Source organism: Corvus hawaiiensis, chromosome 3 (assembly GCF_020740725.1).
Source record: "Corvus hawaiiensis isolate bCorHaw1 chromosome 3, bCorHaw1.pri.cur, whole genome shotgun sequence".
Classification (NCBI taxonomy): Eukaryota; Metazoa; Chordata; class Aves; order Passeriformes; family Corvidae; genus Corvus; species Corvus hawaiiensis.
The window spans coordinates 69,087,177-69,111,513 of NC_063215.1; the positions used below are offsets into that span (position 1 = coordinate 69,087,177).

At 40.2% G+C, this 24,337-nt stretch overlaps 1 protein-coding gene across 7 annotated transcripts in view; it reads left to right on the forward strand.

Moving 5' to 3' along the window:
- SASH1 (SAM and SH3 domain containing 1) overlaps nucleotides 1–24,337 on the forward strand; it is a 534,286-nt gene that overhangs the window by 433,184 nt on the left and 76,765 nt on the right. For 6 of the 7 annotated variants that reach the window (XM_048296504.1, XM_048296509.1, XM_048296505.1 and 3 more), the window contains exon 2: nucleotides 2,899–3,027. In XM_048296504.1, the coding sequence (XP_048152461.1) occupies nucleotides 2,899–3,027 (129 nt within the window). Of the gene's footprint in view, nucleotides 1–2,898; nucleotides 3,028–20,034; nucleotides 20,040–24,337 lie in introns of those variants that run through there. The other variant, XM_048296514.1, reaches the window with a different exon arrangement.

A 24,337-nucleotide genomic window follows, 5' to 3' on the forward strand; every position in this document is an offset into this window, starting at 1 on the left:
TTTTGGACATTAAGCTTGTTTTCATTTGCAGCATAGCCCCCTCATGCAAGCCTCTAGTGCTGCCAGCAATCCCTGCTGTCAGTCAGGCAGACTGGTGCCTGCAGCTCGGCTCCTCTGGACACGGCGGCACTGCTGGACTGGGTCACTTGTGAATAGGCCTTTCTTTGCAGCCACGTGCTTGCTGGCAGTGGGGCCGCCCACGTTCTGCAGGCTTTAACTGGGGTGCTGCAATCAAGCTAATTTTGCTCTAGGGACAGTCAGAAGCCTTCAGCCTTGTGGAGGCTACCTTTAAAAATAGCACAGTGAACTGCACACCAGTACAAACGAAAAATGAGCACTTGTTCAGCTGCGTTGGATCTACTGGCAGTGCCATTGCTATCCTGCAAACAGTCCGTGACCACAGGTCTGAGGAGTTGTGGGAGGGTGTGGGGAGGAGCAATGGAGTGTGCTGAGATCCTCAGCTCCTTCTGGCTCTCAGCTGAGCTAAAGTTCACATAATATGTTTTGATTTGGAGTACTTTAGACAATTTCAAAGTCATGAATTACCTTCAAAAATTACACATATTTTGGAGTAGATTTACTTTATGAAATGTATGGTTTCCATAATTGGGAGAGGACATGGACTGATAGGCAGTTTTCATATTATTCTAGTAAAGTTATGCTTTCCTGTGTTGCTCTTCTATCGTTACAGTTTCCACCTTGAATATTCTTAACTGGCAAAAGTTATCAAGGAATAAACAGACTCTGCCTGGGGAAGATACTCCAAAGTGAGAATTTTTGGTGACCCTTGGAGAGGGATGTTTGTTATGATTGAGTAGCTGGGATTCAGATGTCACACTGTCTCTTTGGAAGTCACACAGGTTCTCTTATTGCCCACAAAAGTGAGCCAAATGAAGGTTAAGTTTTGGGGTTGCTTTTTCAGTTTAATGTTCTTTTTTTTTCCCCAGCAGTGCAGCCCTCATCATTCCTACTGAGTGTGCAAACACTGTGAAAGCAGCATGTGAGATCAGCAAGCATACCCTCAGCCACCAGAGGAGTGTCCAGTTGCACTGGGAAATTTTTAGAACTTGTGGTACAGGCAAAGAGTCCAAGTTTCATGCCCAGCTTGTTGGGAAGTGATGGAGGGCAAGGAGGTGGTTGGAGGAAGACATAGGCTTCTGCTGTGAGCAGGTAGCACTGTGGCTCCAGTAGAAAGGTGGGGTAGCACTGTTGTGTTCTCAAAGGTGCTGGTTTTTTAACCATATAAACTATACACTTGCTTAGCAGTGCGGGAAGTTGTTTGTCCAAAGCTCTGGAAAGGCTGAAGTTCCCAGAGGTGTATTTGTATAAGGACCCCAATCTTCTAATGCTTGAAGCATCTCCTAGGTGAGACCTTTGGCAGGTTGAGAGATAGGAATTACAGTAAAAAAATACATGGGGGGTGGGGGGTGAGAAAGTGTAGATACATATTTAGTGTAGTTATTTTGCTTCTGCTGCTCCAAGAAGTTACATGCAAATCGTATCCACCTGTACTGAACACAGTAGTTTTGAGAAAATTCAAGCTGTTCTAAATTTTGGGAATGTGAGCTGTGCAAAGGTTTCCAGGGAATCTGCAGAAGTTTCAGGAGATACCTGTTTTGCATGTGGAATTACACTTTAGAAGAGTAGAAAGTAGTTTCCACAGACTCTGAGGCTTAATAGGCTTTCACTTTGATTTAAACTGGAAGGTTTTTTCCAACTCTCTGGAAGTGATACTTCGGTAGAGCAAACCTACCTCTTCAGGATAGTCCAGAACCCTGAGAGTGGGACCACGTGCTTGTTTCCACGTAACAACAGCTTCAGTAAGGTGTGGTTACTAATTAACAGTTCCTTCTAGCTCATATGCTATAACTCAACCTTGCAATTTATCTATATTATTAGGATAATTATTTTTTCATTATTTCTCTGTTGCTTAGCTTTTTCTTAATAATCAAGACATAAATTTATTTCAGGATAGGCACAGAGAGCAGATTGTTACCTTCTAAAGAATGCATACAGTAACATTCATGCTCTTTCACAAGTTAGACAAATAGGGACGCAAGATTATTCCATCCCATCTTTTGGACCTATTTTAAGTGTGTGCATATTGTACCTGCCCACCCCCTCACCTCACAGGTGCAGCATACATATCTGATCTTTAGAAAGGTTTCTCATGACACTTAAAATCCAGCCTATTTATTGGGGTTTTTTGTTCTCATTTTCTTCATTCGTCATTTTTAAAGTATGAATTTGGACTGTAATTAACAGATTGTTGCATATAGATTTCTGGCTATGCCATTTTATTAGCAGTGTAGCAATACTGCCCTGCAAAGCAGACATTTGGGACTCAGCAAACCATGTTTCCACCTCCAGTACATCTTAAAAGACCAACTGGCAGAGTGTCTTTGTGGGTGTCATTGTTTGCAGTCTGGCTGATTTGGTGTATTGGCAAGAAATGTAATGGTTTTAGTTGCTGTTAGTCGTTGTCACAAAGCAGGGCTACTCTCAGTAAAGTCAGTGAAATGTGTGTGACGACTGGCTCCCAATTGGAAGAGTGGGCAGCTGCTTGGGAGAACCAGGTGCAGTATGAGTATATGTTGGTGGGAGGGAATTGAGGCAGATAGTGCCTAGGGATATGTTGTTCCACCACTGTGCATTGCAGTCCCTGCCTTCTTTCTCTCTGTAGGAATTAACAAAGTCTCACCTGATTGTGAGGAGCTGTTCTGGTACTGCAGTTCCCAACTTTCTTGCTGTTAGCGTGCTCTCGGATAGGGATGGAGAGGATGACCTGAGCACAATGTGCTGGATGTGCTGCAGGGAGGGAGTTTCCTTGAGTTGTGGTGCTACCTTTGAATTAGGATTTTAGAATTGATTAACCTGTTTTCTGTGTCTTCCCTGTAGGATGGGTCACTGGGAAATATTGACGATCTGGCTCAGCAGTATGCAGACTACTATAACACCTGCTTCACAGATGTGTGTGAGAGGATGGAAGAGCTGCGCAAGAGGAGGGTTTCCCAAGACCTTGATCTGGTATGTAGAAAAGTTACAACTGTATTAACAAATAGTTGCCATTCATGCTCCAGATGAAGAATCAATATTACAGCTTGAACAGTTCTACCCAGGGAAATAACTCTACGTGGTTGTGTTCATGCATGCAAACATTTCAGCCAACTCAAACACTTGGAATTAGCTGGATTAGGTTTTTTCTAGGTATTTGTTATGATTCATTAAGCCTTGGAGTCTGCATTTCTTATTTCTCCTTTAATTAGAGTACTTTTTGCTTGCATACATTTGGTTGCAATCCTCAACTCTGAAGCAAGATGACAAAAGCATTGTTTCCTTGCTCCAAGACGCTCCCAGTGTGAGCACAATGAAACTGTGCTGGTTTTCAGCTGCACTGTACAAACTGTAAAGTGGCGCTTCTCAGGAGTCCAGGGTACAAAAACTGGTTCCAGGCTCCCAAATGTAAGCAGTTCTGCAAACCCCTTTCCATTATTATGCATTATAGAACCTGTAGCAGGTAACATTGAATCACAGAGCCTTTCAGGGTGGAAGGGACCTCAGGAGGTTCCTAATCCAGCATTCAGCTCAAAGCAGTGTCAACACTGAATTCAAACCAGGTTGCTCAGGGCTTTATCTGATTGAGTTTGAAGACCTCCAAGTATGGAGACTTGGCACCATCTCTGAGAAACCTGTTAATTCTGCTTTGCTGTCTTTATAGTTAACTTCTATTTTTAAATTATATTCTGTGAGATCCTCCCCATAGCAATTTATACCTGTTGTTCTCATGCCACACACCTTTTTGATAACCTGCCCACTGGTGCCAGTAGATCTTCTTGAAACTGTCTTTTCTGACAGGTGAATCACCCAACTTTCCTTGCATGGCAGGGGCACAAGTCCTTGAGAACACCTTGGTAACAGCCATACCTGATGATGTAGATTATTTAAGGTTACTTTCTTTTTGGGATTCCAGGATAGCAACTGAGAGGCTTCCAGAGCTTGTAGAGACTACAAACTTCAGTTACACAATTAATGGCTGCAGAATCAAGGCAGGGAGTCATCCTCTGCCCCACTGAAGTTTGTTAGTTCCTTTTTTATTTTTAAATGGAGAAAAAGCAAATGTATTTTGCAGATCTGTGGCTGTCAAGAAATTCCAAGGGTTAAACAAAAGGCTATTGCAGGAAGTTCTTTTGTGGACAGACCCTTGAGGCTTCTGTGCAGAGAAACTGATGGCACAGAATTGTGGTCTCGCGAAAACCCCCATGCTTGGCAGGCCTGGTATTCTCGGTAGCTGTGGGCAGCAATGAAACCCCCTTTCCTGGTTCTCTTGGAAGGCAGCTCCTGTGCTGGGTAATGGAGTGTGCCTTATGGCGGGAGAGGTGTCCCTTCCATTTAGACAGATGGGCCTAATTTGGCTGCCTTCGCTTCCGAAGCTGCAGAAGCCAGGCTGGAGAAAGCCATGTGAGCTTAATTAACTCACATCAAAGGTGCGGATCTTCACGCTGGTTTTTAAATAGAAGTGAGCTAACCCGAGACAGACCATCAAGTGATTCATTCTGCTCCAGAGAAGCTACAGTCAGAGAAAGTGGCTGTGTGAAAAACAGCTTGGAAATTCCTCTTCAGTGTCTCTGATACTGCGTTTGCTTACTCTAGTGGTTCAGTGATGACTTCTTGAACTGTCAGGTCAGACAGAAGACAATGCAATTGAAAATTAAATTAGTGCTCCATTTTTGCTACATCTGTCACTCTTATAATACAGTTTCTAGACATAAGATAGCCATTCTGCTGGTAACATATGAGACTATAGATATTGGCTCACTTGCCCAACACCAGCATCCAGACAGTGCTGACTGCAGCTGAAACTTGCTCTCATCAATAAATAGGCAGGCTTGACTTAGGTACACAGGGAGGGGGAAATGGCCATGCAGACCAGAATGTGATTTCAGTGTGATGGAGTAGTATGCCTGTTGATGATCTGCTGTACAAACATGAGTTGGTTTAAACAGCAGAGCTGCTGAAGTTACTGCAGAAGTGCTAATGTGAAAGACAGAACAGAAGAGTGAGTCATTTGTTGTGGTGTTTTTCCTCTCTTGACACCCTGAGGAAAGGTAGTGTATTGGCAGATGTTTGGGGATAGTGAATGGGGAGTAATGCTGGGGGAAATTCCAGCTTCATAGCACATCCAAGATGTGCTAAGATAGCAAAAAGAAAAATGCACCAGATAGCAAATATACGCAGCTCCAAAATTTTTATGCACCATTATTGTTGGGCTGTTAGTCTAGGCTGACCTTGCTCTGCCATACATTGCTCTTCTAGCAGGGATGAGGAAGGCAGTGCTGTCTGTACACCCTCTCTTCCCAGCAGTGGGGTTGTGCCAGAGCTGGAGGTGTCCTCCCCTCCCCAGCGGTCTTCTCCCTCTCTTTAGTGAAGTGAACAGAGCAGAACTGAAATGCATGGAGTGTTAGTGCAGATTTTCAGGGGTTTGCTGGAGTGACGGTTACTGAATCCATATGGAAAGGCAGCATGAGTGCATAATACTTAGCAGAAAGTAAAAGGCTAGATTGCTGATTTTACTGAATGCTCTGAACAAAGAGAAAAAAGCAGGTCACCCCATGGGTTGAAGTGTCCTCTAAACCGTGCACAGAGAGGCCCTGTCAGGAGGAGCAGTGTAGCAACAAAGATGTGCCTGAGCTGGCAGAGCTTTGGCAGGAACATGTATTTAGAACTGGCTCACCCAGATTGCCCTTTGTAGCACGTCCATTGGAAGGACAGAAATATGAACTGTTTATTGCTGCTTCTGTACCCTTTGAAATAATTTTAAGCTGTTTGGGTGCAAGTGTTGATATCTTGATTGTATATTGTACTTTCTAATCAGCTCTCCAACGTTTCCTATCAGACCATGGCCATTTCAGTCTAGATATCCTGCTCTGAAATTGAAATCGGTAAAATTGTTTGGGAAAGCAGCATATCTTATAACAAAACAGTGGGTGCAGATGGAGCTGAACACAGAGTATTTTCCAAATGGTAATGCTGTCAAGGATTGTTAGTTGTCCCTAAACACGATAACTGCTTTTTGTGTTTGGAGTTTTGCCTATGTTTTTGTAATGGAGAATGTGCTTGGGTTTGGACACTAATGTTTGTGAACAGCATGGGAGTTGCCCACATTTCCTAGCATTTGGCCTATTCCTGTATACCATGTGGGCTTTTGGCTGAGGAAAAACTGCAGGTGGAGTAGATAGAGTGGATTTTCAGGCCCATAATGAATGTATCACTGGTAATATTGAGGTGGACATCTGCTAAAATGCAGTTATGGCCAGAGAAGTGACTCTGTGAGGATGGTATTTTGTAACTGTTCATATGACATTCTTGTCTTTAATTGGAGAGGCATGAATTAGACGGATGAACCACTTGGATGTATAAGGAATTGGCTGGATGGTCATACTCAAAGGGTTGTGGTCAATGGCTCCATATCCAAATGGATGAGTGACAAGTGCTGTTCTCAGCATTTGGATTGGTGATGTTTAACATCTTTGCTGGTGACAGGGAGAGTGGGATCAAGTGCACCGCCAGCAAGTTTGCTTACAGCTCCAAGCTGAGTGGAGTGGTCAACATGGTGGAGATAAGGGATGCCATCCAGAGGCACCTGGACAGGCTTGAGAGATGGGCCTGAGAAGCCTCATGAAATTCATCAAGGCCAGGTGCAAGGTCCAGCACATGGGTTGGGGCAATCCTGAGCACAGGTACAGGCTGGGAGGAGAAGGGATGAAGAGCAGCCCTGCGGATAAGGATCTGGGGGTGTTGGTGGATGAAGAACTTGACATGACTGGCAGTGTGCTCACAGCCCAGAAGGCCAACCACATCCTGGGCTGCATCAAAAGGAGTGTGGCCAGCAGGTCGAGGGAGGTGATTCTTCCCTTCTGCTCTGCTCTGCATCCAGAGCAGGAAAGAACTGGGTTTGTTCAGCCTGGAGAAGAAAAGGTTCCAGGGAGACCTCACTGCAGCCTTCCAGTACCTAAAGGAGGCTACACGAGAGCTGGAGAGGCAGTTTTTACAAGGGCACGTGGTGATAGTGGTAATGGCTTCAAACTGACAGAGGGTAGGTTTAGAAGAAGAAATTCTTTACTGTGAGGGTGGTGAGGCACTGGAACAGAAAAGCTGTGGGTGCCCTATCCCTGGAAGTGTTCAAAGCCAGGTGGGATGGGGCTTTGAGCAACCCCATTGCAGTGAGGTTGGGACTAGATGATCTTCAAGATCCATTTCAACCCAAACAATTTTAGGACCTGCTTCTTTTGTGTCTCTGGGGTCATATCTGCCTGACTCGCTGACAAAAACAGGTTTGCCTTGCCTGTCAGCGGGGCAACTGACTTAGCCATGAAAGAGCAAACTGCATTCTGTTGTCTCATCCATCACTGACAGTGGCCAGCTAACTGCTGCTGCCATGGTCTGTATTGTAGCTGATGATCTTGAAGTCAAAGAACAGCTTGAGATTTTCTGATGGACTCTGACAGCTGCAGTTGGGGCACTCAGAAGTTGCATCCATCTTTTGTCTTGCAAATTATATAAAGGTAATGCCACTGAAAAGCTAAATGGTAGAGTAGTATACCTTTTCCCCACATTCTTGCAATTAATTTCAATGTTTAAAAGGGGTAGTGTTCAGAATCTCTGTACTTTCTGGTAAAGCACAATGCATGCATTTGGACAAACTAATTTGCCTAATCCCATGTGTTTTTACCATACCTGCATGTGTACACAGGCAAAGCCAGAAAACAGAAATGGTCATAAAACCATCATAAGTTTCTTGTCCTGTTTCCAACATTCATGTAGTCTTCCTAAGTCTTGTCTGTGCATGGTTTGAAAAGATGCTCAACAAACAGTTGTTTGATTACAGATGGAGTTGACCATCTAGATAATGTCATCACATATAAATGGTATGTCCAGCAAGAAAAAGGGGAGGAAAAGAAGCAAAAGTAGAGTTATTACTAATTTGAGTGATAGAGTAATAAGAGATGCATATATATGTGTAGTACCAGACAAATTGTCTAGCTGGCAGTATCATCAGGCTACTTGAGAAACTAGCCATCCTTTGCTGAAGCACGCTAAAATACCCAGAACAGTTGCACTCAGTGATTGAAGTATATTTAAAAAATCTTCGAGGGAGTTAGCCACCAAAGTTGGAGTTGGGATGCTGAACGTGTTTGTGGAGTGTGCCCGTGTCTGCTCCACACCTGACGCTAGCCATGTCTGCCGTTCTTCGCATCTTACATTAAAATTTCAGGATCCTAGAACAGACTAATTATTCCTGCTATGAAATGAACACCTCTGCTTTGCAAATTCAGTACTGGATGCTGTTACCGATGTCCTGAGAGGACACCTCTGTATCTCACTGGAATGGGATCCCACTGTTTCGTTTTGTCTCGCTGGCTGCAAGAGGCCTTCCAAAGTATAAACAACATCTGAGTTTGATTAAAAAGGTATCTACAGCACGAAAGAGCTGGAAAACACCCAGATAAGATTTCCTAATTTTTTGAGAGTCTCCAGGCCTTATGGGGCAGACACGCAGAAGAAAAAGTAGCAGTAGAAGGTGTGGACTTTCAAGCATTATTGTGGGGTTTTTTTCTCAGTATAGATTGAAGTAGAGGGGGTTTAGCTTGAATATGAGGTACATAAAGTAGATTCACATAGAAAATATTTGATGGAGATTTACTGTGTGTGCCGTCTCAGTCTCTCAGTATTTTAGGCTTATCTTCATAAGTTAAATTCAGAGTGACATTTGCATCATTAATGGAGCTTTTCAAAGGTAGACACAATGGAACTTCTGGAACAGACAGGCTATTTTTAGTGTCTCATATCACACACCAAGGCAGCAAAGGCATTTAAATATAGAGCTAGCATTAAACATGAAAATAAAGGAAGGCTTGTTCCATATGCAGCAAAGTGAATACCATTCTTAAACAGTTCGTTTAGCACTAGCAGACTAAGTAAAAATCTCTCCACTTTCTGCGAGCTAATGATCCCCTGCAGTCTCACCACTGTTTTTGTTGGAAGGCCATTTATGAATAATCCCTTAAGCAAAATCTGTTCATTTATAGGCCGGAGACTCAGTGGACTCTGCAGCTGTGATCATTTAGGTGACCTTATCTTCCTTTCATACTCTTGGAGGATCCTTGCTTTTTGGAGTAGGATCTTCTGTTTAACACTTCTGCTCTTCTGAAGTATTTTTGGTAATGTCAGTGTTACAGGAAAAATAGGTTGTCAAAGGTAATTGGGGGGGTGGGGGTGAGGTTCTGAGCTGGTAATACTGTTACGAACAAAATAGTATTTATGTTATAAATAGAAAAGGTAATCACTTCTAGCAGTCTGGTAATTGTGGAGGGGAGAAATTCTCTTTAGCTTTATAAGTGTTTTTCTAGGTATTCTTAATCTTCTAACATAATTTGTAGTAGTTTTCTTGCCCCTTTACATACAGCAGGAGTTTTACTTTGAACCTTAGATCAGTTGAATATATTCTTACTGTGCTCTTTTTTATCACAGAAACAGCACAGATCTGCTGGAACTGACAGACTAGATTTGTATTAACTCTGTGATTTAATCTCAATGGAGCCTGAGGACTAGAGGGAAGGGGTAACTGATTGACTAACTTTAGCTCCCTTTGTGTATTTTTTTTTTCTTTCTCCCCTTAGAATTTAAAAGTGACAGCAAAACTGGAAGTGTACAGTGTCATGCTGGTAAATTTCATTGCAAAGGATGCAATTGTTTAAAAAGACAGCAAATCAATTTAATTGTCATTTAAGAAGGTGCATCTCTGAGGGGGGAAAAAAGCCCAAACAATCAGAAAAACCAAAACTAGCAAACAAAATCAACTCAAACCCACCCAAACTCCGTGGTGAACAGTTTCTATGATGTGCAGCCCAACTTGCCATTCACATATTACGAGATTTCCAAAATACCCAGCTGCGTGGCATTACTCTGGGAAGGACAGCAATGTATATTGGCTATGTTAGAAGAGTGTCAGACTTTCGTAATGTGATAGCAGCTAAACCAACAGAGGAATGAACCTAAAAGATGTGATGTCTTCTATTAAGATTACTCCTCTTTGTCTTTGCATAGCGTCAGCTTGACTCCGCAGGCAGCCTCTCTGTGCTCTCCTTCTGTGGTTCCCCAGCAACTGCTCACCAGTCCATCTGTGTGTGTTGAAGACAGCTGGCAGCACTTCAAATGTCAGCTAATTGTAGCCCTAGCTTGTGCTTCTTCTAAGTCCCCAAGTAGGGGAACACCAGCATGTGTCCTCAAGGAATAGTAAGGATATTGCTCAAGGTAGATGTCTTGAAGTTAGTTGAAAAGCCTCACTTGTAAGAACCATAACAGCCTTTCAGGTCATTAGGGAAAACAAACAGGTCTTAATAATAAATCAAGAGCATGTTGTGATGAGAATGAGAAACACATCGTAAGTATTTGTGCACATCTGGATGTGCTTTGGAATGTCTGTTTCTCTGGAGCAGAAGGACACTCTTCCAACAAAGATGCCCAGAGGAAGGCAGGCCTCCATCTGTGAATTCAAAGGCACTGATTTCTTTTTTTTCTTTTTTGCTGGCCTGGCCCCTGCTCTTCATGATGTAGGTTCTGATGCTCCACAGCTACTCTGCTTTGATCTTTCCGTGCTTTATCTTCTCTCAGTGTTGTGTAGGTTTCCTGTTTCAGCAGTGTTGCCTGAAGCACACAGAGAAATGCTCCATTTCAATCAAGATGCTCTGTGAATTTTGTGTTTGAAGGAGAACTCAAGCAGTTTGAAGAGACATGATTTCTTTGGTGCATGATCAATCTGTTTTCCACAAAATAATGAAAAGGAATGGCTATCAGCTGGAAATCCATCTTCCTGACTCCCATATGTCATATCCCTCTTGATTTATATTTTTAGATTTTTCCCCAATGGTTTAGATTGCAGCTATATCTTACATAAGGGAACAAAGTAATCTGGGATTACTACATCCAGATTTTCCCTGATTCTAAGGTTTCTTTGGTTGTTCAACCAAATAGAGTTGGGAAAGGCAATAATCCTGTAAAAAAATACATATGAAAATGAATGGGTAATATTTTAAAAAGAATTCCATTCCGGCTCCTTATCAGAGGGATGAATTTCTTGCATTGCTTGTGGGCTTGATGAATAAAATCAGTCATGGATTAGAAACTAATTAAAGAAGAACAACTGGAAATGATTAGCAAAATTTGGAATTCGTGAGCTCATTATGAAACACCTGCTGGTAATTTTTTTGTTTATGTCAATGTCTTTTACCTGTTGCACTAGAAGTTCCTGATAAGACCACAGTTACAATTGTTTGGTTTACAATTCATGTGAAACTAGTAGCAGTATGGTTGTGTACCCAGGTGCATTTAAGATGATAGGAGTAACATCTGAAAAAGTCAGTGGTTATAGATGTGGAAAAGTAGACAGGCTTTTCATCATATAAGGCTTTATTCAGAAGCCGTCCAGATAAATTAGGAAGATAAAAAAGCTAGCAAAAGAAAAATCAGAATTTGGGAGTATTCTTTAAGACAAAATAGGCTGATAAACAGTATTTGAAAGAAGTCCATCTCCCCTTCCCTTCCCAGGGGCACACAGTTCAAGCTTCTGACAGCTTTCTGTCTTGGTGTGTCCACAGATCACAGAGTATTCTGAGTTGGAAGAGACCCACAAGGGTCATTAAGTCCAGCTTTTAAGTGAACAGTCCATACAGGGATTGATCCCACAACCTTGGCGTTTCTGGGAGGGTTTTTTGGCACCAGGCTCTAAGCAAATGAGCTAATCTCAGGGTCATGGTAGCCCAGCAAAGATTAAGCCATAGTTGAAGTCCATTTTGACAGAAGAGAGAGATTTTAGAGTTTTGAAGCATGTGCCAAGTGCTGAAAGTCACACAAATGAGAAGTAAGAAGGAAGCCAGTCATCAGAGTAGCTTTATTTTGTTCATGGGGTTAACTATTGAAAGCTACATAATTGGAGCCTTCAGTTGCTAGCCTGCACAGAAGCTCACAAAATAGTTTTATTTCTCCTTTGTGTCACACTTTCTACTCTCAAAACCCTTTAAAAACATTAATTAGCCTTTGCTGCTTCCTTTGAAGCTGGTAATTTTAGTACCATTATCCCTATTAGGCCTCGCCTCCCTGAGATTCAGCCACTGATGAAGATTTACTTATGTAATTCCCTAATCCCTCCTCTGTAGCTAAATTTGCAACAGAGTAGCCTGAAATTTAGAGTAAGTTCAGAACAACTTAATAATACACAGCGGTGTACGCCAGTGTAGCTGTAAACAAATCCTGGCCACAAGAGCCGGTGAAGCAGTGCAGGGCCAGTGGGCGACAGACACTATGGGTGATCTGCAGCTCAAGCCTCAAATCCAGGCTGTTAGACCACACTTCAGAAAAAAACCAAAATTCAGATGTACTTCAAAATCATGCCACACTCTTAAAGTGTTCCTGATCTAGCACCTTTCCTTTGCAGCATGAACATGGAGGTCTGGTGAAGAGTATGGCTCTCTTGGTCAGTAGCTGACTGCCAGCCATCTCTCCTTCCTACCATCCTGCCTCTACTTGAAATAATTATATCTGATGTATGGCAGAGATAATTGAAGTGCAGAAACACTGTGGAAGAGACTCTGATTTCTTCAACGTGTTAATTTCACTGGCATAATGTCAATTGGTGATGACTGAAAAAAATGCTCTTGCTAAACCCTAAATTAGATATTTTATTCTGAACACCTGTGGGAAAGCATGAGAAATGAAGGGCATGGTGTGCAAAGTAGTAGGAGGTGGTGGTTTGATCCACTGTTGTAGGAAACCAAAGTTTGGCTCTTCCCTCTGCCTGAGGAAACTTGGAACTCTTATCTCCTATCTTGAAGCACAGTGCTCTGCAATTTAACATTCTGTCTTAACCTTGTCTTTTGATCAACTCCGTTCACATATGTAAGCAGTTCCTGGTGTAGCAGTGGGAGTAGCAACATCTCAGCTTCCAGGTGGGCATCTTCACAAAGTTAGTGAATCTTTTCTTTTTCACTTGCAGGTTAAAAAGTCCAAATATTTTAAACATTGTTCAACAGGAATGGAGTAGGAATGTGAATCTTAGTCCAATGTTTTTTGGCATGGTTTTTTTTTTTTTTATATTATACATGTATATATAAAATAAATCATAATATTTATATATTTTTAATTATTTTATATATTTTTGTTACTTCATATCAGAATGATACTCTAAAGGAACTAAGCTGCTGACCCTCTAGCAAAATTCAAATTTATTTTTCTTGATTGCTGTTTTTTACTCCATAACTAGTTTGGATAATATTTTGTTTGTAGGATAGACAATAGCAGAAAAATTAACTCTCTTGATCTCTTTGTTATGAGTAGCCTCTCAAGTTAACAGCAAGACTAGAACTTAACTTAATGCTAGGCCAGATGAGCATTCTGGGGGACTCAGTAACTTTGTTTTTCCTCCTTTGAACTGAGTTGTATTTAGCCTTAGTGCATTAGTTTTGTTGTGGCTGTTGAATTGCAGGTGGTACCTGTAAACTCACACCTTTGCTCTTGAAATACATACAGATGTTTTGTAGCAGTCATCTTAATTTTCTAAGAAATTTTAATGTTCTTCAAATTTTCTTTAGACAGTGGAAATGGAATAACACCAAGAATTGCATCAACTCTACACCTGTATTTGGTAACATGGAAATATGAAGTATCTCATAAAGCTTTCCGTGACTGAATGACAGGGCGTATTTAGACATGGAACACATGTTGTTAAAAACATGTAGATAAACAAATTAAATACATTCTTTTCAGTGTTTTGCATTGTGGCTAAGGTAAACAGTTTTTACAGAAGCTGGGTAACCATCAAGTTTTCTAACTGAGATTTTGGTCTGAAGGTAGTAAAGGACATTAGGAGGAAGGAAAGGTGAATGTAAATTTTGGCAGTTGGACTTGCCTTTTTCAGAGCTTCCTGCTCCATTTTTCCACTCTTGGAGGTTTTATCTGGATTTTGGGGTTTTTTGAGGCACAGGAGGTGGTATGTGCTCAAGGAAGGAGCCTCAGCATTGGGGCAAAAAGTGTGGGGTAAGGAGTCCAAGAGTGTCAGGAGCGGGTGCCCCAGGAGCTGGGACCTCTCACTGCATTTGTCAGGTGGAAAAAGAGGAAAGAAGGAAGTTTGGTCATTGCTTGCTTACGAGGATGAGGAACAAAATGTTAGAAGGTTGGGTGAATAGGTCACTAGAAAACTAAGCTGGAGTAAAGAAAAACAGGTGATGCACTCTGGTGGCTGCAAAGGGCGAAAAGTGCCACAAGGCAGCAAGATATCTGTGCTTATGTGAGGCCTGAACTGTCCCCATGGACCAGAAAAATGTAATAGTGCAACATAATTAATGACAATAAGTCATAACTAAAAAAACCACAGTAACATTTCACAACTGGTCATTTTAAGGCACAAAAAAATGTTATAATCTGTTAAGAGTTAGTGCTAGAATGGTTGCCACTGCTTGCCAAAAATGTCTTCACTCACCAGTGCACTCTCCTTCTGTGCATCTGTCGTGGTCACTGGCCAAAATGCAGGCTTGATTTGATGAGGCACAAGGTCAAAGGACAAGATTTTGAATAGCGGTTTTTACCTTTTCATTATAGGTACCGCAGGAGAAGTGGTGAGCCACAGTCAAGGCTCTGATTGCCACTACAGTAGGTTGCTCTGGAACTTTGCAAGCTCCAAGATGAAACTAATGAGGAAAGAGAAATGAAAGAACAAAGTCATGGAAAGGTTGAACAGTTTTTTCTTAAGAGTGCTTTGTACACCTGAAAACACCTAGGGGCAAAAGAATAAAATTGAAGTTAGCCCTTAGTCCAGCTTCACAAAATGACAGAAGGAATTAAAACTGTTAACTTTTAAGAAAAACTGCAGAATTTCTGGAAAAAATCTAAGAATACAGAAGGTATCTACTGTATCATAGCTTCATTTGGAGCAGTGGAAGGGCACGAGTATCCCTAGGGTTTGCATCCTTAATGCATTTCTTCTGCTCTTAAAAATTACAAAAGTAGGGATACCTTCCTGACTATAGTTCAGTGAGCAAATGGAGACGAAAGCAGCAAGATGTTTTATCTGAGTGATACCGAACATCTGAGGTCTGCAATGAAGTTGAAGGAGATGGGCATTTTGCCAAAAGTCACTTTCATGGGGAAGCATAGCAAAGTATGGTAGGAAACACTCTGTGTTTTCCTCTATATCCATGCTACATGCAACAGGAAATATTATTGTTTTCCCTAAATAGTGCGAACACAATTGATTTTCTCTTCTGAGTGATCCATTGAGTTCTTCTGATTGAAACTATTTAGATTTCTAAAACAAGCATTATTCTATAGAGGCCTTTGTTGGCAGTAAAAGGGGTGTAGTTAGGGCGAGACATCACCATTGGGCTTATAACAGATTACCTGTTGTTTCCTTTCAGCCTTTCACATAAATGGCTTTTTTAATGCTTTTCTGTTGTATCTTGAGGTCCTTCTAGCAGTGATGAATGTTTTATAATTCATTATCGTTGACATACTGTGAGGTGATTCCTTTGAAAGGATATTTCTGGTTGCACCATAGCAGCTCTTCAAGTATGAAAGCTTTCTTTAGAGATCGTTACAGCACTTTTCAAGTCTCTACCTATAAACTTATGAACTCTCTTAAAAAGCTAGTGCTCTTGAATTTTTTTCATGATCTCTGAGACATGTTTGTTTGTAGCTTTTGTTACACCTATTTCCCTTTATCCATTTATGACCACAGTCCTTTTCACCCTCTATCAGTCTTGAAAACAGGAAGTTTTTCTGCATGAGATCACAAGTTTGCCATGAGCTGAGGCCTAACAATTTCCATCTTTAAAAAAAAAAAAAAAAAAAATTAATCTTACACATTAGACAGTGCCATTCTGGTTCCTGCTGCCAATGCAGTTTTGATATCTTATCTCAGGAACACCTTGAAAGTTAGCTACTTCATTTACTTGCAGGGAGGGATATTTTGTAAGTGAGAAAATCCTAAAAATTTGGTGGGAGTGTTTATCTAATTCCTTTTCCATGTAAATGTATGTCCTATCATGGTAATACATTATGCAATGTAACATTTATAACAGAAATTCTGACCCCATAGCACATAGATTATTCATAGCCCAACCCCCTCCCCAAAATGGAATGATACAAAATGACCTGTGTTTTGTCTCACCTTTTTAACTGGAGGGAAATGACATATTTTTTTCACTTCACGCCTAATAGAAACACCAAAGGAGATTTGGAAATTGAAAAGGGTGTCTTAGATAAATTGCTCTTTAAGCTGTCTGAACAGCGGAATGAAAAGAAAATGAATACTTCTTGTGAACAAACACGAGTACTTAATGTAATTTTAATAGCTCCTTTTATTAAGAGTGGCCTATTAGAAGTTTTTAAGGAACCTATTGATTGTCCCTGTCTCTGGCTTTGGTAGAGTTCAGTATCTATAGTAATAGTGTGCAGAAAGTCATCTTATGCATCATACTAAGAAAATTAACTTTATTTGGCACAAATCACACTGCTTCCCCTGGTCTTACCTGCTGTTGCTCATCTCAAGGCTGGACAGGTGAGCAAGGCTTACAGAAGTTGAACCTGTTTCTTATCCTAGTTGATTACCTTCAGAACATGGTAAATTCTTTTGAGCAAGAATTTATAAGCCTGCAGAAAGAGGTTACACAAAAGAAAGACGTTTCTTGAAACACAAGCATATCAGTCTCTCTACCCTTTCTCTTACCAGCAGCTTCAGATCAACACAGATGCAGTTATATTGAGTGGCAAGATATTTTCTAAATGGGGAATGTTATGGATTATTATCACATGTAAGGCATTTATACTGTTATAATAGATTTTTTCCCTGGGTTTGAGCATGAGACTTTTATTTCCACCACTGTGTCAGAACAGCCAAGTGGCAGATGAAGGGCTTTGATTACCCATGCCGGATTTGTCAGCCTTTTTCCCAGGGCAGATGGAGGATAAAATACCTGAGGAAGCTGCATTGTTCTAGATTAATCACATGTCTAGCCTGCAGTGAGAGCTCAGATATTGCCTCTGTGCTGCCTTGTCACAGGAGACATAAAGTTATGGGAGGACATTCTGTCTTTTTTCTCTACTGACTCTCCTTCCATGACACCATGTTTGTTCTCTAGGCTGTTCTTATTACTAGTGGCGATCATCTTCCCCTTGCATCCCATTCCTTAGCAGCTCAGCCTGTGCCTTCCTGCCTTCCTCATTTTACTCCACCCATGCATCTTTTCAAAGCTTCACATTTTCTCTCTTCAGTACTCAAAGTCCTTACAGCACCCTTTCTCCATTCACTTTGTCTCACATGCTTCATTTTCTTTTCCTTGAGTACCTCCTACACCCTGCTTTTTTTCCATCCTTCTATAGTCCTTATTCTTTCTTGTGTTTGTCTCCCTGGTTGGGATGTTGTTAACTCTTGGAGAGCAGTGCTTTTGTGCAACCACGTATGCTACTTCTGCAGAATATCAATAGAAAGAATAGAAAAGATCAGAAATCTGTGCAAATGCAATCCCTTGAAGACTAGTGAGTTGAGGGTAGTGCACATGTAAAATGTTCCTTAAAACACAAAATAAATGAAAAGTGAAGCGGTTTATTTAGCTTCTCTGCTTACAGCTTTGGATTAGACATCACCATAAGCAGAAACAGTCTGCATCTCAACTACACCAGATTAAGTTTGCAGCAGCTGCTCTGGGATAAAATTTCCAGTTATTGCAAAAGGAGGAGTGGAAATTCTCTTTGTAGTTATGTGTGAAATGTATAAACCAGAAGTAAAACACAAAACCAACAATATCGGAATTTTTTTGTTGTGGTTGAAGGTGTGTTATCAAACCTGTTTTGTTTTAAGTACTGTTGGTTTTCATGGAATTTACCTTGGCTTTGTTTTATAATTTTGAGAAGTCACCTGGTGCATCCTTTGCCCCAAGACAGATTCAACTGTCCTTATCACGCTCAACAGATGTTGATCAGACCTGTCTTTAAACTGTTCCAGCATGTTAATTCCACTGTCTTCATAGGAAAACTATTTTAGCATTCATAATATTTGTAATACAATGGTGGTTCTTTACACAACAACATGATACTAAGGCTTGTGCTTCCCTTACTATTCACTCTAATCCCTACATATTTTTCTGCCAACCTGTTAGCTCCCCAGATGTTCCCCACCCTGAATGTCTTTGTCTGGGTAATTCTGTTTAAATGCAGTACCTTTCAGTTCTCCATATTGCACAGCATCTGATTCCCAAACGTTAGGCCAGAATAACCTGCTTTTTCAGTTCTTTCCCTAGTAGTGGTGATGGGTTGACATGTTTGGTTCTTCAAAATGGAGCCTTAAATGAAAACAACCTTTGTCTCTCTAATGGGTAATGATGCTACCTTCCAGCCCTATGCTCCTTGGTAACAGAAGCAGGCAACAGTCTATTCTTTACACCTTTCTCATTTGATCTTTCACCAAAAATCAAGCATATATTTATTGATCTAATATTTATATGTGATCCAATATGTATATATTCATACAGATTTCACTAGCTTTGGCAAGAATTAGTTTTAGGGTGTCAGTTTTTAATTGATCAGTCCCATTATATCTTCACTGATGTAGGTATTTTTTTCAAATCCTTCTGAAAAGAATATGCCACTGTGGATATTTGCAGGAAAGGGTCAGTCTGTAAAGAGTGACAGTGGAGGGTCCAGAGAACACCCTGTATTTACATGTGACCTTGCAAAAAAATGGAAGATAACTTAACCTGTCTCAACAGAGGTCATGTGCAAAATGTTAAATAGTTTGTTCAATGCAAATTCTATTCCTTGGATTGATTTGGCATGTTCTTGCTATGTAGAAAATTTTGCCATCCTCTCAAGTGAAGTTACCAGTATTATGAAGTTGTTTTATTCATAATGCCTTCTTTAGTCACTATTTATTGATTTCTGTAGTAGAGCCTTCTATAAATTTAGTAATTAATTACTTGATCTTGAACCCTGAAGGCCTTATTTATTGCTTGAAAATTAAGAAGTCAACTCAGGCTGTAAGACAACTGTTATCCAACCTTCCTTTCAACAGAATTGACCTGTAAATTTAAGTGGGTTATTTTTTTCTCAATTTTATGTAATATTAATACCTGCTATTTTGTATATGCTTTGAAATTTTCCTGAGATGTTTATAAACTAAACACAGTTGCATTCTTCCTGTGCCTGATGACTTTGAAATCAAATTACAAACGATATTGCTCAGATTTACATTTATGTAATAGCTTTGTGATACAAAATTATTTCTGTGACTTGTTTTTCCTTGTCAGACATTCTTTTGTTCTATGGAACTGCATTTTAGAATTCTGACTTTTTTATTGGTTCAAAAACAATATCCTGAACATATCTTAGGATGGGGAAAACGCTATTTTTTAATACAGCTTTATGTAATTATTTATATACATAAATACATATAAATTTATATTATGTATGGTTTTAGATATTTAATATAATTTTTAATATATTTTCTGCCAGTTTCTTAATTCACAGACTATTTTATGATCTGGTTTTCATTAATATGAAAGAATACCCTATTCACAAACTCCTGCTGAAATTACTTTCATATTTCCCCACCAACGCCGCCCTTCCTTTCCTCTGGAAAATACCATTCTCCATCAAAAGTTTAAAACCATGCAGGAAGGCAGATTTCTGCTGTGCTCATTTGATTTGTCTGTAAAAATCATTTTAGAAGTGTAAGGACTTGCCATGTAACATACCTTCTGTCCTTTGTCATCACGACATCTCTTTCCGAAAACACGTTTTAAGGCAGTGGATTATGACTGCTCTGAAGAGGACAGACTTTATAGGAGTTTTGTCTTGGTACTGTGGTGTTACTGTGTAGGCAGACAGATTATTGTTACATATGATTCGCATCTGTGCATTGAATGCTAAAATATCCATTTTACAGATAGTTTAACAGAGGTATTCAGGTGTTAAGTAATTTTTTGGAAGACTTTGATGTAGCATCTATTGATGAAGATAGTTTTCTTGATTGCATATGGAACAAGCCTGTGATGAAACAGTGGAATTGACTGGATTTGACTAATGACAAATGATGTCTCTTTAGTGACACTGAGAAATAACACAGCAAGTGGGTGTTCCTGGTGTTTGCCGTACAGGATGTTCTGTTGCTTTTGGTCTCCCCATTTTCTTGACAGTTTGCTGTGGACCATTTCTGGATTTTCATTTGCCAAGACAAATTTTCTCAAAATTGCAAGAAAATAAATTAAGCTTGCAAGTGTTGAATTGTAGCAATGTTCATTCTCTGAACTTGATGAAAATTTCAGCACATTCATTCATATGTGCTTTCTGCACTCTCCAAGTGCAGAAAGCAGCACTTACCAAAGGAATATAAATTAGCATTTGAAGGAGTTGCAGCAAAAATTAAGGACATGCTGTTTAAGAGATGCTAAGTCAGAAGAAGGAAAAGAAATGTATATTCATGATGCTGTCCCTTTAATTAATCTACAAAAGGTAACAATTTTGTGCAGTCAGGAGAGATTTTTCTGGAGGAGCAGAAAGCTCTCTGTGAATGGTTCCCATTTCTCATTAATGCATGACAGAGTCTTTGCATTTCTAGATGAGGGCCTTATCTTAAGCAGTCAGCAAGGCAGTGCTGATAATTTGAAAACATTTGTGTATACTGGGAAACTGACATATAGAAGTATTACATTATAGCTTCAGAGGGAATTTATGGAGGCCATAAATGTATTGGTTTAATTAGGGGCACAGTGCTAACTGCTGACTCCTCCCCTCCCCTCCCCTCCCCCTCCCCAGGTACGCTGTGATTCCAGTTACTTACACCTCCGTATGTCTTTTCTGAGGTGTGTCAGCAGCTTTGACAAAGCTGTGAAATACAGTAGGTAAGAATTCTTGTTTTCAGGCGAATATATTGAGAAACAAATGATTTAAGTAACTTCCTGAGATAATACAGAAAGCCAGTAGCAGAACTAGAAGAGGGACTGAATATTTTTATTATCTAGATGTCCTTCTTGCTGTTTTGGGAATGCCGTTCACAGAAAGTGAGAGGGGAAACACTTTCGTTTCTGTGCTGTGTTTATGGTGGGTTTAGGTTTTTCACTTGTGTTCACACCCCAACAGGACTCTTTTTTATCTTTTAACAGTTAATTCTCATTCTTTTCTTTGGGCACTGTAGGAGGAATGTTACGAATGTTTTTGGCAATTCAAGGCAGAACAGGCACAAGTAATAACTGCGTTTTACTTTCTGTGATGTCATAGTCTGGGTCATTCAAGCTCCTAAATCCTGAAGAGCCTTGTACAGAGTGTTTGCAGCCAGAGCACATGAAAATAGCAGAGAGGACTCTTTTTCTTTATAGGTTTGCTGGATGAACGCTGAGTTACTCAGCGCTGCTGAGCTAGTTTATTGCAGGAAGTAGGAAAAGCCTTGCTCCCCATTGGAAGACTACAGCAGTCTGAGTAATGTCAAGTCTAACTTGGACACATCAGCACTGCACTGCTGCTGATTATGTCTCAAGCTGTTTCCTCTCAAGGAACACCATCTTCTGAAGCAATCTCCTGTGTGTTAGGGCTTTGTGCTTTGTTCTCTTCTGGCCATCACACCATACTTTTCCCAGTTTTTACTGTTCAGGTGCTGATCTGCTCCTCAGCACTACCAATGAGAGAGTTCAAAGCAGTATGACAGATGCAAACCCAGTGGCTGTCCTGGTGTGAGGTATAGTCTTAAGACTGAGTAGGTGTGGGATTAATTTTTCTCTTCCTGGGCATAGCAGTGCATTGTGTGTTTCGTGGTAACTACATAAATCATGTCTCTTACATATGTAGCTGTGGAAAAAATCCCTGGGGAGCAGGTCCTACAGCGACAGGGGCAGTGTATAGTAAAACAGCTCTCAAAGGCAAATATTTCACTTGAGGCAATGCAAAGTGCACAATATGCAGAAGAAAACTCTGGAGGAAAATCTTTTCCTCTTTGAAGACTTTTACTTTCCCTTTTCATAGTGTGGAGGATATCAAAATGTATCGCTTTGTAGTATACCTGGAATTGGAGAGATGGGAGAAACAGCTGGAAAGAGGAATGGGCTCAAATTAGCCTTGCATGCCAGTCCCTAATACTGCAGTAGTCTTTCTGTAACTCATCCTATTTTGCATGGAGTGCTAGCCAAAAATTTCATTATTTTTAATTCTGTTGAAAATAATGATTACAATCATATTTAGATCTACCAAGAAACTGACTTTCAAGACAGTAAAGCAAATAGTTCGTTCATTTTTTATTCTGATCAGCTAATACATTTCTTTTTTGCAGTAAACTTCAAAATGTCTTTCTGTTCTCTAACACTGAGACTTGAAGTGATAGAAAGGAATGGTGTAAAAGACGAGCATTTGCCAGTGCTAGAGAAGCCAAGGACATACAAAGAAAACAGATTAATCTAGTGGCAAACAGGCAGAGGCCATGAAGAACAGTTTTTGCAGCAGATATCTTGCCTAGCCAGCAAAGGGACTGGAGCAGGCGTGATCTACTGAGATAACCTCACATTTTAGTACCTAAACAACAGCAGCAGCATTTTGAATCCTTGTAGGTGTTTCAAGGCCTTGTCAAGGAGGGGGCAGCTGCGGAAGAGTTGTGAGAATCCGTTCAACTGGAAACGTTGTGCTGTTAAAAGTTGGTGCTTCATTAGATCTGAAGGGAACTGAAGGAGTGAGGAAACAAAACTGTTAATATGAAAAGCTAATAATTGAGTTTATGTAATTAATAATGTCTGATTCAAGCTGAGAGCTGGGAGGCAAATTAGTTACTGCTTAAAAAGTTTAACGATAAAGATCATGTTAAATAAATTCTATCACCTTATTTAAGCTTAGGTTTGGCATTTTAAAAGACAAAGCGAGCCATATGTGATATGAAAACAGGCTCTGTTATAGTATATCCTTTTTCCATGGATTGTTTTCAGGAAGCTAGAATTGAGTATGTGTCAAGGACAGGGAAACACAAAAAAGGAGCATTGCTTCAAATCAGAAATTATTCACTTTTTGGCATTACAATTTCATTAAGATTTGGAGTTTGTTTTCAAAAGTGCAGAGTACCAGTAGATTTTTGACATTGAAGGAATTCTGTTAAATCCACTGTTGCAGTCGTAGGAGCCTTTGTGGAATTTCAATGCGCAAGGGGTATACCTGGGTGTTGGGATTCCCATGAATTTATAAGGAATGTTGAATTATGAAGCAGGCTTCCCTATCATTGCTGCAGCACCCACTCTTTATTAGCAGTGACCAGTTTCCACCCTCTTGTCTTCTTTCCTTTTGTGATCTGAAGCACTAATAAAGAGTGGCCTCTGGGTATGCTGGGACAGCAAGTGATTTACTCTTTTTCCAAATTTAAAAAGAGATATCTGTCCTCTAAAGGCTTGGGTAGTTGTATAGAAACTGCAGTTTATGCACAGTAAAATGTGAAAGCTGCAGTTTCTACAGACACTGCAATACTGTGCAATGAAAAATGAAGATGTCCTGTGTTATTGACTAACTTGTCTTACTGCTGGTACTGTCTTGTGTGATCAGGATTTAATCCTGTAAAGCCTGCAAAAACATGCCAAGGTTTAAACACACTAGTGCTGTTGCCAGCCATGTGCTTAAATACCTTGTTGTCCTAACCCCTCAATTTCTCTGAAATATTACATTAAAAAATATATATATATAAGAATTATCATAGATTAAGTGAAATGAAGAGCAGATGAGCCAGAGAATAAAAATTGATGCTGATGAATTTCAGTGTCTCTTTCTGCTTTGAAAGTCAGTGGACATGCATAAACCCATAGTTTCTTTATAGAAGTGAGTAGTATGCTGAGCACGTTGCAATACACTTGATCTAATCCTTATTAGATTAGAGGGACCTGTTGGTGTATGTGAAAGTCTAGTGTAGCATATGGGATATTGTTCTATAGTTTCAGCTACATTTACTAATGTACTATTTTTATTTCACTTGTTTTTTAACAAAACCTTGCATAATTGACAACTCATTCTGTATCCATTGGCATTCACTTATTCACAGACTGCACATAACCTTGAATAAGAGACAGTATTGTTGAGAAGTCTGTATTTAGAACTGGATCTGGAACAATAAAAACTTGAAAAATGGTTTATTCACTAATAGAGCCTCAGGATGTTGTAACTAAACCTTGTTAGGGCCATAACCTGGAAAAAAACCCTAAGGTACAAAGAGGAGTGTGAGCAGGAAAAAAAAAAATTAAGCCTTTGGTCAAGACATTTTGTTGCTGTCCTGATTAGGGCA